Source organism: Aethalodelphis obliquidens, unplaced genomic scaffold (genome assembly GCF_003676395.1).
Source record: "Aethalodelphis obliquidens isolate GAN/ISIS:26980383/991018 unplaced genomic scaffold, ASM367639v1 scaffold83, whole genome shotgun sequence".
NCBI classification, from domain to species: Eukaryota; Metazoa; Chordata; class Mammalia; order Artiodactyla; family Delphinidae; genus Aethalodelphis; species Aethalodelphis obliquidens.
The window spans coordinates 2,394,789-2,412,641 of record NW_020838027.1 but is presented as its reverse complement, the minus strand read 5'-3'; the positions used below and the strand labels follow the sequence as shown (position 1 = coordinate 2,412,641).

The following is a 17,853-nucleotide window of genomic DNA, read 5'->3' as shown; positions in this document are numbered from 1 at the left end:
CCAGCGTCCACCCTGGGCCCCTCAGGGGGCAGTGGCCGTGGACTGGGAAGCTCTCCTATTGGACGTATTTTATTGGGGTTTTTATTTTTTTAACAGAAAACCAAAACTGTACCTGTCCAGATCCAGCATTGACTGTGAGGGGGCAGAGTCGTGCATTTAGGGGGGCCCCCGCATACCTCAGACCCACAGGTGCGTCGCTCGGTCCTTGACCAACAGCTGATTGGTAACCGAGGAGCTGGCCTCACGTGGAGTCATTCTCAGCTCTCCCGCAGGCATGTGGCTCCAGGACACGCATATCTCTCCCAGGTGGCCACCCAACAGCTGGCCACCAATTAGGGCATTAACCTTACCCTCCAGGTGGCACTAACTCCAGACTGCCATCCTCTTCCCGGTGCCACGGGGGGTTGGGAGCCGGGGAACCGATGGGCAGGGGGCTCCTGGCCCCCTGGTGTTGGGTGAATAGGCCGTGTATCATGGGCAAGGTGGGGAAGGCAGGGACGAGAAGCCCCTTTCTGTCCCAGCGGCCTGTGAGCTGGGCCTTGGGGACCATGTGAAGCAGAGCCGGGAGAGGAGGAGAGGAGGGGTGGGATCCAGCGGGAAGGGATGAGAAGGGAAGTGGGCAGCTTGAGTCCTCACAGCCCAGCTCCCTCTTGCAGAGAGGGCCCCAGGCCGGCCCGGTGGGGAAGACGAGGAGGAAGACACCCGGAACTAGGGAACAGGGACCCGGGGGGAAGGTCTGGGGAGGTGAGGGGATCGCTCTGAACTACTTCCTCACGTGGAAGGGAGCAGGGCCGGAGGATGAAAAGTGAAGCCGTTTCAGGGAACACAGCCCTTGACCTTCGTGGTCTGGGGCACCCTCTCTGTCACCTACGATCACAGACGTATCTTGCACTAATGATCCCAGACGCCTTCATGGCTGGGGATTTTTCTACTACTGCTGCCTCTGCCGCTACTCTGCTTCACCAACGGTCATCGGACACTGCATCTCGAAGCCCAGTGTCTGTGAGGAAGGGCGTAGGGGGAGGTGCAGCAGGGCCCGGGGGGGGTGTCAGCTGGGCCCAGGCTCTGTGCTGTGGCGGAGTCCAAGTCTACTTGGGTCCACTTGGTGGGCCCTGCATTCACCAAGAGCATGAACTTGGCCTATGGGAGAATGGAGCCCCCCGAGAACCTTCTGGAGGTTGAAGAGAATCCCTGCCTCCCTCTTAAGAAATCAGGAAGGACACAGACTTTTCAATTCATAGACTGTGGTTTACGGAGGCCATATCTGCCCTCAGGCCGTGGCTTTTTATGGTCCCTGCTCAGGCTCCGTGCCTTGGGAAAAGGGCTGTAGGGAGTAGGCGAGAGCTGCAGTTGGCTGGCTGCGGTGCCAGGTTTCTTTCTGGGGCTGCTCGTATCCCTGGGCATCGCCCTGCAAGGTCCAAAGCTACCCAGACAGCCCTCCCGCTTCACCCCTCCTGACGACGGGAGCCCGCCCAGCCTCCCCTGCCTGATCCGTCACCCCCCCCGCCCCAGCCAGTGCCTTGTGTTTGATGTTTGTTACCTCCACACCGCCTGCCTTAATGGAGAGGGCCTGGCATGGCCGCTACTCTGTAGGGAAATGTGTAGGGTGGGGGGAGGGAAAGCATTGAATACAGCATCTTCTCAGAAAACAAAATGCTCTTGTGTTTTCCTCTGGCCCATCAGGGTGGGAGAGGGGTGGGCCCAGGGTTCACGTCGCCGTCCTGCAGCTGTCAAGCCTCTGACGGATGTGCCAGGGACCCTCCACCCTTCACCGCCTGGGGGGTGGGGTCAACCCTCCCTGGGCTGTGGTTTACTTGAAGGGGCGTACCTGGTTCCTGTCTGAGGAGCATTTTCTGAGCACTAGATTCATGGAGGTTGGTGGTTTCAGTTGAGAAAGGATGGTGGACACAGGATGGCTGGGTAAACAGTGGAGAGAAACTGAGGTGTGGCTTATTCTAAAAGAGCAGATAGGGACTTCCTGGGTGGTCCAGTGGTTAAGAATCCACCTTGCAACGCAGGGGACGTGGGTTCGATCCCTGGTCGGGAACTAAGATCCCACATGCCACGGGGCAACTAAGCCCACATGCTGCAACTAGTGAGCCCATGGGCTCTGGAGCCCGCGTGCCACAACTAGAGAGCAGCCCGCGCGCCGCAATGAAGACCCTGCGTGCCGCAACTACGACCCGACGCGGCCAAATAAATAAATAAAATGTGAAAATAAATAAAAATAAAAGAGCAGACAATCTAAAAGTCATTTCTGTTTGAGCTGGGGGTGCCCTGTTGCCGCTTTACAGGTACAAAGGTACTGTCCTAGTCATATTTGGTCTAGGCAGAGATCAAAATTAGTTTGTATTCCTTAAACTCATGCCCAAGAGAAGATGCTGCTATGAAAGCTGGGGCAGCCTATAGTAGGTTCTCAAAAAGCACCATGCGTACACAGACCAATCCAGAAATGACTCGTCTGCCACTGATGCAGCAGATGGTACTTAGCCCAAGGCACTAGGCCGGGAAATTTGACTCAGCAGGACCCAGAGGAGAGGGAATGACTTAAAAGCCTCTTCTCCCTCCGGGCTAGGGCTTGCTCCTTTGAGCCGTTTCTAGGACACGGAGAGAGCAGCCCGGGTGCTCAGCCTCCCCAACTGAAGACGTAAAAACTGACTCACAGTGGATTTGCAGAAACCTTTATAAAGGGAAATCATTCCATCCCACAGAAAGGGAAAACAGGCCTGGAGCAGAGCGGAGGAATGGGGTGGGGTCAGAACCAAAGTCCTTAAGCTGGGCAGGCCCAGCCTTCGGTATGCATGCCTGAGGTACAGGAGATGCTGCCAGGAGGAAGGTGGGTGGTACCCCAGTCCGAGCTCAGGACGCCAGGCCGAGATGAGTTCACTTAAGCTGATAAAAGGGCCCATCTTTGTTCCAGGGCCGAGGGTAGGAAGCAAGGGTATCTACGTTGCCCTTCCAGGAGCTCTCCCAGGGGCTGTGGACTGTGCCCATCAGCCTGGCAGATCAGCGGGGGAGAGAGCAGGAAGCAGTGGCCGGCCCAGAACCTGTAGGGAAGCAGAGAGATGGTGAGGAGGGCAGGTCAGACCAGTGCCTCAGGCTGAAGTGTCCCACGATTGCCCTGGCAGGCTTCTCAGGACGCAGGTACAGGTTCAGATCTGAATCTGAAGCGGGGCCTGAGGCTCTGCACTGCCGGCCAGTTCCCAGTGGTTTTGTTGACGCTGCTGGCCCGTGGACCACGATTGGAGCTGTAGGGGCTGCTGGACGGTGCCAAAGAGAAAACCCACATCTCCCTCTTCCCCCCACTAACCACAGCCTCCACCCAGCCCAGGCTGGAGAGAAGCCCAGCCTAAGAAGAGAGAGCACAAGGGGACCTTGGGGAGTCCCAAGCCAAGCTCTTCTCCAAGAGCCCGTCCCTGCCCCAGGTCTTCCCCTTTTGCTTGGCAATGCTCTCTCTCTCCCAGCCCAAACCCCCAGAGGTGAGAAGCGCCACCTGGGGACCTCCCATCCTCCCTCACCTGCCTTCTAGGCTGTGTTCAGAGAGGGGTCCTTGAGGTCCTGGCAGCCAGGAACCCAGTCTTATGTGCCCCGAAGGCCTTGATGAAGACTTTGATGACGACGGTGATGAAGACCAAGGTGGCGGCTGCATTGTTGAGCTGGTTTAGTCGCCACTGCTTTTCTACCTCGTTGAGGTTCAGTCGAGCTGTGGAGAAGGGGGAGTGGCAGGTAAGTGTCTGCGGGGGGGCGGTGGCCACAGCCTGGAGCTTCCCCCACCACAGCTGCTAGAGTCCAGAGAAAGTCTGGTCCCTCAGAGATCAAGGGAGGTGGCAGCCAGTGTGCTGAGATGCTTTCTCCCCAGCTGACCAGTGTGGGCTATCCATGTGGTACTCAATAGAGCCGGGATTTGCAAAGTTATACTGGGTCTTCTAAGGGTAGGGATGCACGCTCGCACAAGAGGCTCAAAGGAACGCTGCTATGAGTTAGTGAGCATAGTCATTCAGCAGGTATTATGGAGTGGCCACTAGATGGGATACCAGGAGGTGGGACAGGGTGCCTGCCTGCACTGTGTGGTTGTTACTTGGGCATTTGAAGGTGCACAGGGCTAACAGCAGCTTATGGCTGAGAAGGTGGCCTGTGCAAATGCAGGGTGTGACAGGGAGGCACTTAGGCTTTTCTTCCCACCGGGGGGGGGGGGCACCCCCCCACCCCGAGGCCAACTCTAGGCCTGGGCTCCTCACCAATGACCATGAGGAGGATTCCAATGACCACCTGCAGAAGCAGAGAGATGCTGATGAGGGTGACGAGGGTGGTGTAGTGATGAGAGGACGGCCCCTGCTTCAGCACCGCTTTCAGCTGCGTGGCGTTAGACACAAAGAGGGCCACGTCCAGCATGCTCTCTGCCACGCTCTTCTTGGTGGCATAGTGGTTCAGGTTGATGGGTGGGCTCCTCCTGGGGCTGGCGTTCCCAGGCTGTAGGGGACAAAACACAGGCTTACCTGGGAGGCTCCGGAAGGAAAGTGGTTGAGAGGCTGGGAAGAGGAGTGGAGTTTTAAAGGTCTCCCCTCACCAGGTGGGAAACGAGGGCAGGTAACCCCCTTCTCGGTGCTGTGGTCTGAAAGAATAAAGAGGTGGGCTAGAAAACCCTTATGTGCATTTGAACTTGGAAATGATGCTGTGTTGTAATGTCTATTTCATGGAGGGTCACTCTGCCTCACACCTCCACACATCGAAAGGGAGGAGCCTGGGCTGCTTGTAAACGAGCAGTCCTCATTTTATTCGCCATCTTACCTGGGCCAGGCCTGGCCTTGGGCGGCTCTTTTCCTCCAAGAGGAAAGCGTCTCAGCTCTGAGGCCTGGCTGGAGAAGGAAAAGGCACCTCTTCTTCCAGGACGATGCGGCCCCGAGGTGGGGTGCAGAGCTTCACAAATGGAACAGGAGCTGCCTGTGGGTCCCACCCGGCCCTCGCGGGGAGCTCTGGAGCCGCAGCCCTGCTCGGGCACACGTCTGTGTGCCCACACGCACGCACACAGCAAAACATACTGGCCAAAGGCTCTTCGTTTGTTTTTGTATTACTTTTCGGTGAGAATTTATTGAAGCATAATTTACATTTGATTTGATTTTGAAATATTAAAACGAAGCTCTTCTTCTTGAGAAGTCACTCACTCTAAAAGAGAGAGTCACGATGCAGTGCCTGTGGTGTGGGCCTCTGCGCTGGACCAAGAAATTCAGACTGGATGGTGTAGGCAACCCTGCCGTCACTCAAGAGAACCTGGGTAGGTTTTAGGGAGATTCATTTAGTATATGGCGCCTGGGATGCAGCGGCTCATGAGGGCCCAGAGACAGGGAGACCCGTTGAAAGGTTATGGTCTTGATTTAGGGTCAGGCTGTCAAGGAAATGAAGGAGAATGGGGGTGAGAAAGGAGAGGAAGGGAGGTCTCGGAGATGCTACAGCCTGGATGGGATGTCTGTTGAGCGGGCGGGTGCGCGGGTGGTTGGATGGGGCAGGTCTCAGAGAGCTCTGGTTGCCCCTTTTGGATTCTGGGCTTGTCTGGAGCTGGCTGGCCTGGTTGGTTAGGGCCAGGGATCCCAAGGCCAATACCCGACGAAGCCCACACTGTCCCTGTCGGCCCTGAGGCTACAGCCTGTGGTCCTAGCTTACCTGGTAAATCTTTGTTCTGGGTATAAAATGCCCTCACAAGGAGAATGAGTCCACGGGGCAGCCCCCGGCTCTCTCCACGACGCAGAGGCCTCTGCCGGGCACAGCTCTGAGCTGGGGCTTCTTTGCCGCTGTTCCGCCCCCCACCTCCAGTTTGCCCATAGTGACGAGCTTTGCACTTTCTCCACCTTCCCAACCCGGCTCTAAGTCCAAGACCTGATAAACTGTGAAATTACTAAGAAAGCTTCAGGGAGAGACCCCCTTCTCTGAAAAGTTGCATAGGAACAGTGGGCGAAACCATCAATCCCAACCTCTAGGGGTGTTTCGTTGTTTTGTTTTGTTTTTGAGCATCCAGCAGAGAGGGAGTGGAGGCAGGGGTAGCAGAGGTGGGTATCACGGGCACGGGTCTTCCAGAGCCTCAGCAACGACGGCTGTTCCTAGGTTTTAACAGACCTGATGGGCGTTGGTTGTTAAGTGATCTCAGGGCCATCGCTTCACAGAGGATGTGGGTTCCCAGGAGCACAGGAGGGGACAGGCCTCATCCTCTCCTCTTTAATTTAGGGCCTGCTTTTATTTTGATTTGCGCCAGTTCAGGCTGCTTTATAACTGAGAGTGGTGGCAGGAAGCTCTCAGGGGCCCCTGTAAGTCCCCCAGGGCACCGTTCTCCCGTGTCCGCGTGGTGGCGCTCAGGGCCCGGAGGAGCAACTTTGGTACCAGCAGCGCGGCGTTGGGGGGTGGAGTGGCGAGGGATCCTCGGACAGGACAGGACTGGTGTGAAACCTGGACCCCGTGGAGGCCCGGGACGGGAGCCTGTTCACAGGTCTGCCCAGGCCGGCCTAAAACCCACCAAGCGTGTCAAATGAGGGTGCAAATGATCCAGTCCTGATATTCGGGCCTGCGTGGGTGGGTCACCCTGCAGGGTGGGGACTTGGTTAGAAGACAGATGGCTGGGAGACCCTGGGAGACGCTGCCTAGAAAGGGGTCGCCCCGTGGCAGTATCTTTAAAAAGCAGGAAAAGGGTTTTCTTAATCCCCCTGAGCCACTTTAGGTGCAGCCCTGCCCTGAGGCAGAGGGATGATTGAAATGACCTGAGGGCCCTCCCTTATGGCCTGAGGATTCGATTGGATGAACCCCTGAATCCTGCAGGACGCCCCACTTTCTGCCGACAGCCCGGAGCCCAGGAGCGACCCCAGGAGGAGTGGGAGTGGGGGCGGGGGGAGGCCGCCGGGCGCGCTTCTGCCTCGGGCGCTGGCCCTTTAAGGTCGGCGTCCCGGGAACAAAGGCCCGGCCTGAGAACAGGCCTGAGTCGCTTCAGTTCCTCCGCCCGCGCCCTCCCCACCCCGCCCCTTCCCACCCGGGACTACCGGCGGCTCCGCGGGGTCCGCCCCTTGCGCCCGGGGGTCTGCGGAGCGCGCGGGCCTCCCCAGACCCCTGTCGTCGTCTGACTCCTCCGGGCGTGGGCCGGGGGCTGGCGGCCGGGACCCCCGGCTCTGGGCCTCCCAGTTTGGGCCTCAGTTTCCACATCCACAAACCGGGGAGATCCCTTTCTGGAGGCCGAGTGAGCGGGCTCCTCCCCAAAGCAAAGAGAACTCCGAGCCTCGTACTCTTCCCGTCTGAAGTGCGTCTTGCCGTGACCCCTGACCCTCTGTGTCTACGTCTCAGGCCCCCACCCCCGCCCTGCACTGTTCCTCCAGGAGAGCGGGGCGCCAAGCCTGAGACGAGCCCCTGCTGGAGATGCGCGCGCCCCTCAACCTGCCCACCCGCGGCAGCTGAGCGCCTAGGCAGGGCCCTGCTGATAGGAAGTCCGGGCTCCGGGGTTCTGGGCGGCAAGAGCACCTGGGTTTGGAGATGGGGTGGGATGACACCACAGACCCCTCCCCGGGTCCCCCGAGTCGCCCCCCGCCTGGCCCTGCCCCAGCACAGCCGTTTCCCTCCCTTTTCCTCGCCCTGCCCTCCGTCCCGCTCAGACTTCCCTGTTTCCGGGCTCTGGCTTGCTTGCCAAGTCCCAGCTCCCAAGGCTGGTGTGGATTCCATCCCTTGAAGTCATGGATTGCTCCATTGTTCTGCCAGACAATTATTTATCCCTTAATCCTTGCTGGCCTATATTTTTGTTTCTTGACAAAACTTGAGTTGGATGGGAAAGGAATGCCTCTTTTAAGAGAAAAGTAAACACAATTTTATATTGTTTATTGACCCTAAGGTCCGTGGGAACACCAGCTCCAACAGATCATTCTGCCCTTTCTTGGAAACAAGATTCCAGGGATGTTCTTCCAAAGGGGTAAGTAACTGTCCTACCAAAAAGCCATGGGATCCACTGCTCAGAGTGTTTAGGACCTGGAGCCCGAGGCAGGAGTGAGGGCGCTGTGGTTGGAAGGCCCAGGGGTGGGGATCTGCCGCAGCCCAGAGGGAACGACAGAAGTCACGGCAGGTACAAATCCTACTCCTGCAACCAGCTGGCTGTGTGCCTGTTCCCACCACCAGGTTCCCTTTCTTATCTGCAAGATGAGGGAGGTGGGATAAATGATTTCTTGGCTCCCTTCCAGCCCAGAGCGATCTAGGAGCGGGGAAGCCCCCTCCTCTGCCTGTAGTCTCAGGGGCCGAGGACATGGCTTCCGAGAGGCAGAGGCCATGAGTCACTTGCCCTCGGCAGCTCCAGGGCAGGGGTGACCCTCCAGTGAGTCATTCCTGTCAGCCCTGAGAAAAGCCATATGGCAGCTTCCCCGTGTATCAGCTCAGACTCAGGGCATTAGACAAAATAGGCCCAGAGGAGCCGTGGGCTGTCAGGCCCTCTGTCAAAATGCCCGACTCCCCAGAAAAACCACCTGAAAGGAGACAGTGAAGAGCCGGCCTTTGGAGGGCTGGTTTCACAAACGGGAAGGGCAGATCCCAGCCCAGGAAGAGTGAGCGATTGGTTCAGATACATGGATTTGAGGGACCTACTGTGCCGATTTGCCTGAGATCCCTGATTCTCTGTCAGGATTAAGTGTGAAAGGGTGCCCGGGTCTGTCATGCTGCAGACACACACGGGCCCCAGAACACTGGGAACGACGGCAGTTCCCAGTTACAGATTACAGACCTTGTGCCTGACACACAGCTAAACACGGGACGTAAGTCATCTTATCCAGTCCCCACACAGCCCCGTGAAGTTGGTGAGGGCATCCTTATCGTAGCTGAAAAAACAGAGCCTCAGAGAGCCTAAGTAACTTGTCCCACAGCACAGTTTTTATCCCTGTTCTCTATATGCCAGAGCCTCTAATTTTAACCCCTACTCTATGACCTCCCAGAAGTTGAAGATAGACTCCCTGCCTTCAAGGAGTTTACGCTCTAAAGATAGACTTATGTGGCCTCAGATGAAAGAAGACCAAATGGACACTTGTCAGAGGAGGTATGACACCCCTCCTGGGGTGGCACTTACGTTGGGCTTTCCTGAATCTACGGGGAGGCTGTGTCCTGAGCCCCTGCCCCACTGCGGCAGAAAGGGCCCTACACCCATAGTCAAAAGGCTTGAGTTCAAACTGGTAAGAGGTGACCCGGGCAGCTGGAAGAATAGGGTTCACAGAGAAGCTTTCATCCGGACATTTTGAATTTTGACTCATGTAAATGTTTGAACTATCTAAAAATAAATAGTAAATAAATAATAAATAAATAAAACAGAAACAAATATGCACCCCAAAAGGCCAGTGGTTCCTATAAAGCAGAATTTATAACTTCAGCTCACCTAGGCCTTAGCTTCTCCATGTGTGAGATGGGAATAATATGCCCTGTTTAGCCCAAAGTGCTGTTAAAAAGATCAGCGAGGTGATGTGGGTGAATGTGCTGTGAAAGCTGTGAAACCTTAGAACAAGGATGAGGTGAGAGAGAAAACTCTCCTACGCAGGACCACACTCCCACCTGTGGGCCTAGAGGCATTTAAGTACTAGGTGCTGACTCAGCCCGACCCAGCCCACATTCCGAAGGTTTGTCTTCTCAGCAGCACCCCTGGTCTTTGAAACCCTTCTCTACCCATCCGGGAACCTGTCTCCTCGCCTGTCACCTGGGGGACGCTCCCCTTCAAGCTGCTGCAGGCCCATCTCCCAGGGAGGGAAGTTCTCAGACAAGCCCACCTACGCTGGGTCCCCACGGTCCCTGCTGTGCAGACCCCCCCAGCTGGCTTCCACCTGCGTCTCCAGCTGGTGTCCTGCTCCTCTGCCCTCCCTGGAGGGGCTGAGGGCTCACCCTCCTTACGGGGCCGTACCGCATGACTCACTGTTCCCTGAAGCCCCAGCCTTCCACCTGCTCCTGCCCCCTCCAGGACTAAAGGCCTTTCTTCCCCGTGCCCCCTGGGAGGCCGGCCCTCCCTTCTAGACCCTGGGCTGTGTTCGGAGCCCTCCAGGTGGCCCCTCCAGCCACCTGCTTTCCTGTGGGGAATCCGTCTTCCGTATTCCTGGGTCTCCACGGTGCCAGGCTCAGTGATTTGCCCACGTTGAATGCCCAGTAAACGAGCACAGCATTGAATTTTTTATATGAAAGAGTTACTTCAAAGAGTTATTTTGAAAAAGACCAAACAATGGATCTCTGAGGGTGGGATTTCAGGCCCAAGGACTGCTGGGTGAGGAGCGTGCTGTTTGGACAGTGAATCTGTGCCCCTGGTCCAGGGAGAGCCCTTTTTCCCCGGGTATCCTGCCTCGGAACCAGTGACTCAGGCCGGCTGCTGTCACTGGTCTTCAGGCCAAAGCCTGCCAAGGCCCGGACCCCTGAGGCACTCGGCCTGCAGTGTTCCCGTGCCAAGAGCAATGGGTCTCGCCCTTAAACATCGACAGGCTCTGATCCACCGCAGATGGGGTGTCTGCGTGCTGTTCCCGTCATGACACCAAACTGGCCCAGAAATCTCCTCTGCGCCCTGGGTGCAGTCTTGCAAGGCGCCAGCCCTGTCCCAGGTGCACACGGTTGCGTGGGCCCTGGGGCAGCCCGGCCTGGCCAGGGGCCCCAGGGATTTTGATCCCCCTGTGAGTCCAGAGGTGACAGGCTTTCTCTCTGACAAAAGGGGGCCGTGGACACGCGGGAGCAGAGTGGGCAGGCAGGGTCGGGAAGGCGCGGAGCCTGTGATAGGAACCCCGTGGGTCTACTTCCTTTTTCTTAGGTTACCTTGTCAGCCATCTGGGTCAGGGTCCAAAGTTAATTGTGGATTTGCCACATAGAAACTTCCATAGAATTGGAAAACGAGTTCTTTCCGAATTAGCACATTGCTCTGGGGCTTCCAGATCCATCCGGCACTTTGCTCTGGGCTTTGGGGTTCTCAGCAGCGTCCTGCAGGCCCGCCTGACCCATCTCTGCTCATGGTGATCCTACCCATCCTTCAAGGGCCAAAAAACGGAGCCAAAATTCAAGCAATAATAACTAAATACTGAGAATGCCGTATGCCAGGCATGACCCCATGAAGTTGGTTTTTTTGTTTATTTGGGGTTTTTTTGGGCCACACTGAGAAACTTGCAGGATCTTAGTTCCCCAACCAGGAATTGAACCCGGGCCCTCAGCAGTGAAAGCCCAGAGTCCTAACCGCTGGACCGCCAGGGAATTCCTGTGAGGTGGATATTAAGAGTCCCATTTTACAAGCAAAGACATTGAGGCTCAAAGAGATTAACTGCCCAAAGTCACCAGACACTGCGGGATGGTCCCAGCTCCCAAGTCCTACACCTGAGTTCTCCCTTCTCTAGACCAGTGGTTCTCAAAGTATGGTCCTAAAGCAGCAACTGCAGCATCACCTGGGAACTTGTTGGACATGCAGCTTCTCAGATTCTACCCTAGACCTGCTGAATCAGAAACTCGGGGTGGTACCCAGCCCTCTGTGTTTTAACAAGCCTTCAGGGGAGTCTGATGCACCTCAAGTGTGAGGGCCATTGGTCTACACTGCACTGCCACACTGAGCTCGTCACCAACGCCTCACATGCTTACCATCTTCTAAGCTCCGTGCTAGACACTTCCATCAGCTGTCACTGAGTTCTTTTAACAACACCTGTTTTACAGATGAGAAGGTCAAGGCTTAGAACAGTTCAGTACTTTTGCCTGGGATCACCCAGCTGTTGAAAGTAGAGTTGGGATTTGAACCCAGGCAGGCTCTGGAGCCTGTGTTTTTTTTTTTTTTTTTCTGGCCGTGCCACACAGTATATAGGATCTTAGTTCCCCAACCAGGGATCAAACCCGAACCCCCCGCAGTGGAAGCACAGAGTCTTAACCACTGGACCACCAGGGAAGTTCCACTACAGTCTTTAGTCCCTGGAAGCGTAGGTCCTGAAACCCCTCAGAGGTGGACCCTGAGGGTATCTCTCCAGACCTCCCCACTGAATGGCGAATAAAACCAATTTATTCGTTTGGCCCCAGCCGCACAAGCCAGCAGCTCCCGTCCCCAGTGCCGGGTCATGCCCACCGCGTGCCTGTTTACAGGTCCTGACACGTTTATCCTTAGACCCTCTTCATGTCTTCACTCAAACATTTACTGAGCCTTCCTTGGTTTTGTAGAACCTTAGATTTTGCGGCGGAACCTGTGTCCAGATAGGAAGCCTACACACGGGTAAGTGAAAACGACTCTCGGAACAATTCATCGTAAAGCAAAATATCAACATTCCACGCGACGGTGCGTGTGAGTTTTGTATGTTCCCACGAGAGGATGTGTTTGCAAAAGGCGAGCGTTACTTCCTTGAAACCTCGGGCAATTAGAATGAGAAGCAGTGAGCATTGTGCCGACAGTCCCTGGCTTCAGTCCAGGGGAGCACACCTCATCGGGAGAGCACATCTGTCACGGAGATGGGAAAAGGGAAGGTGGTGAATTTCCCACCCCACCCAGCCGTGCGCAGACCTGCCAACATCCTATGTGTTCTCTGCTCCTAGCATGTGCTGGGCAGCGAGGATACCACGAGATCGCCACCTTCCCGACACCCCTGTTCGCCTAATCCCCTAAAATGACAAGGATTAGTAGAGCATCAAGTGCATAAAGGGGGAAGCATAAGGGAGATAAAAAGACCTTTTCAGTTCCACCCCAGTAGATAAGCTTTACGGAAACAAGGACTTTATCCGTCTTGCTCATGGCTGTATCCCAGAGCCCGGCACCTAGCCTGACGAGCCAACGATGGCTCTGGCACCCCTGTATTCATTCACCAGGGGCTGAGGAGGGAGGACCACTGTGAGCTGTGCTCCCTGGCTGGACCTCTTACACGGAGCCCTCTGTGGGTGCAGGAAAGGGCCTGTCTTCCATAGGTGCGTCCACTCCTGACGCGGCCCTCCGTGCCGCATCACAGCCTCAGCGCGTTTGCACATGTGTGCATGTGTGTGTCCATGTGTGTCCGTTGTCCCTGGGGTCGGCGCTGCCAGGGGCCGGGCATAGACAGGCAGGCAGAGAGGATGGGGTATGCTGTTGTTCTCACCGGAAGAAGCCCAGCTGCAGCTCCGGGCGGGTGGGATCAAGACGGTGAGGCGTCCCCAGGGCACTGGGTCCCAGATAGCAAAGCCAGGTGCAAACAGCCCTCAGGGTCGGCCAGCCCTGAGTCAGATGCCCTCTCGGCCCAGAGCCTGCCTGCCAGGATTGCTGCCGCCCCCGCCGCAGCCCCAGGAGTCACCCACTCTCCCGCCAGGCCCAGCAGACCCCTCGTCCAGCCCCAACTCCTGCACCCTGAGAGGCAGCTCTGGTGTCGTGGGCCAGGGTCAGCAGATGGGTGGGAGCCGGCTGCCATTTCTTTCCCTGGTGACCTCGGGCAGCTCCCACAACCCCATTGCTTCCCAGCCTCCTCTTTGGCAAAAAAGGAGGATGCCGGCCCCTCCTTCACTGTGAGGGGCTAGCGTGTGGTGGAAGGGCTGAGCCGCTGCCAGGCTGCCAGACCCTGAAAGCCCCAGGCCCGTTCTCAGCCAAGCCCCACGGCATCCTCTGGAATGATCCAGCCGTGATGCTGACCCTGCTGGGCAGCCCGAGCTCCAGAATGCTTCCAAAGGTACAGCCTCTCTTTCCATAGCTGCGTTTATCCAGCCCTTACCAGGTTCCAGGCCTTCTTCTAAGTGTGTTTATGCACTATCTCATTTGCTTCTCATAGACCTTAAGAGGGGAAATGCAGGTTCAGAGAGATTAAGCAACTTGCCTGAGGTCACACAGCTAGAGACAGGGGAGTCAAGATTTGAACCTGGGTCTGTCTGGGGCCAGAGCTCTGGCTCTTGACCACTATTGTTCTGTAAGCCTCTGGTCAGCTCTCGTTCTTTTGCCACCTTCGTGGAAGGCCAGGGCCCTGAGGAAATCTTTCCTCTAGTGCCTAACTCAGTATTTGGCTAGTAGTGTGAGCTCAGGAAGGAGGGAGGGAGGGGGGAGGGAAAGAAGGAAGGGAGGCGGCCGGTCCTGCCCTTAGCCACCAGCCTGGACTCAGGCTGGAAGCCCCTTTCCACTGCCCAGCGTGTTGCCCAGGCAGCGAGGCAGTTGCTGGGTCACTGCTGTGCCCTCACTTTTTCTAAAAATACAAACAGACAAGCCCTCCAAGGCCACCAACAGATATCCAGTTGCTCTCTAGGGTCACTGCTGTGTGGCCCGATCCTGCCACCTGACACCTGCTCCCTCTGGGCCCCTGCCTGACAGCTGACCCCGTATCCCTGTGACTGTTTACTGCCAGGCAAAATCCAGATTTGCAGAGGTGGGAACTCTGAGCCACCGGGCCTGGCCCGGCCCCGCCCGTGCTGAGCTGGGGGACACCCAGGCAGTTTCGGGGTGTTTTCCCTGAAGCCCAGTCCGAGCAAACCCTTCTTGACTGGGGCTCCGTTCCCATGGCCATCAGCCCCTCCGGCCCCTGTGGAGTCTGAGTAGCAGCCGGGTTCAGGGATACAGACACCAGCATCAGAGTCAGGACACCAGAGTCAGGCCCCAGCACTACCCCTAGCAGCTGTATGACCTGCGACCTCTGTTAGCCTCCTGTAAAACTGGGAATAGTAAGATTACAAAGCAGTGACAGTGTTATCCTGTTTTGAAAGGTATATATTACGTACGGAGATAAATCTCATGAGATATGGACTAAAATGTTAACAGTGTCATCTCTAGGCCCTAGGATTTGAGGTGTCCTTGTTCTCTGGGCTTTAACTGCATTTCCTAATTTTTCCTCCAGGAATATATTCAGTGAAAGAAAAAATGTTAGAACAACAACCCACAGTTGGTATTTGGAGTATTCACCTTGACTTGCAAGACAGTTTGAGGAGAAAGTTAATGAAAGCGGGTTTTAAACTTTAAAGGGCTTTGCAAGTGTCGGGGGTTCTTAATACCATTTCCTGCAGGGCATTTTGGCACTGGGACCCCAGGGGTCCCCAGGGAATAGTCCTTCCACCTCCGCACCAGGAAACCCTGGCCTGTCCTTCCTTCCTCACCAGGTCGGAAGGGGAGAGAATGATGGTCCACGTGATGCCTTGACTGAGGACAGGCACGGCCATGTGGTGCAGTGCCCCAGCCTGCTCTGTGCATGAGTCAGCAGCATTGATTGAGCACCCACTGTGTGCACTGCCCTGCACCCTGTTCTGAGAAGATAGCTCTGTTTGCTTTCCTCAGTCAACAGACGTTTATCGAGCATCCTCTGTTTTGAGGAAGTCAGAGTACAGAGGGCACAGCCCGGGGATGAGGAGTCTGGGATGGGTTACAGAAAGAGGTGGGTGCCTTGTGAGAGAGACAGCTGAAGTGGGAAACAGGAGACCACCCACTTGGGGAGGTTGGAGGAGAATTTGTGGGCTTGTATGCCGTCTCAGCTCATCTTGAGGGACTAGAAGAGTCCTTCAGGATGTCCTTCCTCTGGAGATCAGAGTCCTGCCTTGGGAACCAGTACCCTAATGGAGAGACTGGTGAAAGTTTCAAAGTGGGTGTTCATATAATACTTTGCAGGTCCAGTACAAAATGAACCTGAGGGCCCCTAGTTCAAACTGTATTAGGAGGGACTACCCTGGTGGTCCAGTGGTTAAGACTTCACGTTCCCAATCCAGGGGGCACGGGTTTGATCCCTGGTCGAGGAACTAAGATCCTGCATCCCGAAATTGGCAGCGGAAAAAAAAAAAAAAGAAAAAAAAGTATGAAGAATTTTAAGATGGTAATGGCATTAAACCAAGCACGGGCCCTTTCTCAGTGCTGACCCTTCTGAGCAGGCCCCTTGAAGCCAGCCCAGTCTGCTAGTAAGTGCAGGGAAAAGGTTTAAGGATTTCTGTCACCAAGAGGACCACCACCCTTGGGAAACGCAGTGACTCTTCACTGCATCTTGGGTTAAGGTTGGCCTCCAGAGGTGAGATAACCTGCCAGATCTGGTTCTGTACTTAGCGCTTCCTGTTGGTGGCCAGTGGCATTTTCTGCCTCTCTTAAATAATGGTGCCAGAAAGGCCAGAGGCTCCTAGCTCCTTTCCCAAGTGCCAGGACTGGGGAGCAGCAAAGAACACAAACACAGATGCCTTCCATGGTGGAAGTGGCAGGAAATTCTTCTCATGGGAAATGCCGGCCTCACTTTAAGGTGTTCAGCCCCAAACCAACCGTGCACACTTCTGTTTGCCAGCAGGGCATCAGTTTCAGCCCTGTGCCTGACCCTCTTTTTTACCAAAGAGGAAACCGAGAACCAGAGAAGAAAGGGGACCCGTCCAAGGTCACATGACCAGCCAGTGCTGAAACTGGAACCCAGGTTCCTGAACTCCCACCAAGTGCCCTTCCCGCAAAGGAGCCCTACGCATTGGACTGTGGGTGCCAGGCTCAGGGGCTGCCCTCCGCAGTGGTCTTCAGACCTCCAGGACTCTGCTCTCCTGAGGCAACCCCTGCCGCCCACTGGAGGACGCTGTTGGCTGGGCTCTAGCGGTGTGGAGAGGAGTTGAGGTCCGGATGCTCGCTGCCCTTTCACCCTTAATCTGAGCAGATGGTGGAATTGCCGGGGATGGAGAGGGCCCACACTAGCGTCTGAGGAAAACAAGGCCAGAAGTGCCTGCGGGCAGTTTCTAACCTGCTACCGAAACCTGTCAGGGGAGGAGGCTCAGCCCCTTCACGTGTGGGAGCTGTGTCAGGGTTAAAGGGTGCCGGAGTAGAACCCTGATCTGGGTCAACAGCAGGACTAGGAGAGTCGGGTGGAGACGCAGGCGACCAGGAAGGGGTGCAAACGTGGAGGCCTGGGTCCCTGCGAAGCTGCCCCACTTCAGGGAGCAGGGCGGAGCCCCAGGGAAAGCAGCGGCCTAACCCACAGTGAAGCCCCCAGGCAGGAACAGCTGCAGTCACCGGTTAGCAGCAGAAAGTGCCAGAGGACCTCAAATGTTTACGTTGCACAGGACAGAATGTTTGCGCATGTGTCATCGTGTAGAACTTGCACGGCCTAAGGACACAAGCTGAGGCTGCATTTTAAGGATGAGCGAATGAGCACAGAGGAGTGAAGTCACTTCCTTAAGACCATCTGACAAGTTAAGTCCTGGAACTGAGAGAGAAGCCAGATTTCCTGTCTTAGTCTCGGCTCCTTGCTCTGGCCTCTGGCTGGTCTCCACCTCACCACCTCCTTCCAGCACCACACCCCGGGGCCGCGGGCACAGGCAGCGGGAGGGTCTGGCGTGTCTGCAGAGTCTTGATGGGACATCCTGTCCCTGTGTTGGGAACGTCCTCTGCACCCCTCCTTGCCGCCAACCTGTGAGTCTCCTCCCATCAGGGATGCTTTCGCCCCACGAGGCCTTCAGGCCTTCAGTGACACCTTCCGCCTGATGACTAGTCTGTTCTCATGTTGGACTATGAATTCCTTTAGGGTCAGAAACTTGGCATGAGGCTGCCACTTATGGACAAGCAGAAGTGGTTTAGTTAATGAAGCAGGGGTGACCTGCCCAGGCCCACCCTTTAGACATGAAACGGCAGCTACTGTCATCCATTTCCCAAAGCACTGTGCCTTCTACCTTCCCTGGTCCTTGCACATGTTGGAAACACAGGCAGTCCTCCCCTTTAAAACCATCCCGAATTAACTTAGAAGGAGCACAGTGGGGGAGGGCTGGGGAGGGGAGATCCATTCTGCAAATGGACTCCCCACAGACTCCTTTAAATGGCGCGCTTGGTGGCTAGTTTTCTAACCTTAGACTGAGGAAAGTCTTTCTAAGCATGATGTGGAATCCAGAACTCGTAAAGGATCAGTGAATTTGATTTTGCATAAAAATGAAAGCTATTTGAATACAAGATAGTAACAACAGCAGCATATACCCCCATAGCACTTTTTC

At 55.9% G+C, this 17,853-nt stretch overlaps 1 protein-coding gene and 1 long non-coding RNA gene across 6 annotated transcripts in view; one reads left to right on the top strand and one right to left on the bottom strand.

Annotated features, from left to right (window-relative positions):
• Positions 1–3,148: 3,148 nt before the first annotated feature.
• Positions 3,149–4,549, bottom strand: NINJ2 (ninjurin 2). The gene is made up of 2 exons (XM_027093365.1): positions 4,239–4,549; positions 3,149–3,703 (listed from the first exon to the last, which is right to left on the bottom strand). Exons 1-2 carry the CDS (start codon positions 4,390–4,392, stop codon positions 3,537–3,539), a joined length of 321 nt encoding a protein of 106 aa, XP_026949166.1. The 5' UTR covers positions 4,393–4,549; the 3' UTR covers positions 3,149–3,536.
• A 2,437-nt stretch (positions 4,550–6,986) lies between these two features.
• The window catches only part of LOC113612847 (uncharacterized), a 116,634-nt gene continuing 105,767 nt past the window's right edge, over positions 6,987–17,853 (top strand). For 3 of the 5 annotated variants that reach the window (XR_003429989.1, XR_003429990.1, XR_003429992.1), the window contains exons 1-3: positions 6,992–7,273; positions 7,856–7,933; positions 12,151–12,202. This is a non-coding gene — a long non-coding RNA (uncharacterized LOC113612847). Of the gene's footprint in view, positions 7,274–7,855; positions 7,934–12,150; positions 12,203–17,853 lie in introns of all 5 variants that reach the window. The other 2 variants (XR_003429991.1, XR_003429988.1) reach the window with 2 other exon arrangements.

What these genes read in the sequence shown, in the direction of transcription:
- NINJ2 (XM_027093365.1), bottom strand. Translation starts at nt 4,392, where the DNA reads ATGCTGGACGTGGCCCTCTTTGTGTCTAACGCCACGCAGCTGAAAGCG. An exon ending in AATCCTCCTCATGGTCATTG is followed by an intron (nt 3,704 to 4,238) that starts GTGAGGAGCCCA and finishes CCTTCTCCACAG; the next exon opens with CTCGACTGAACCTCAACGAG.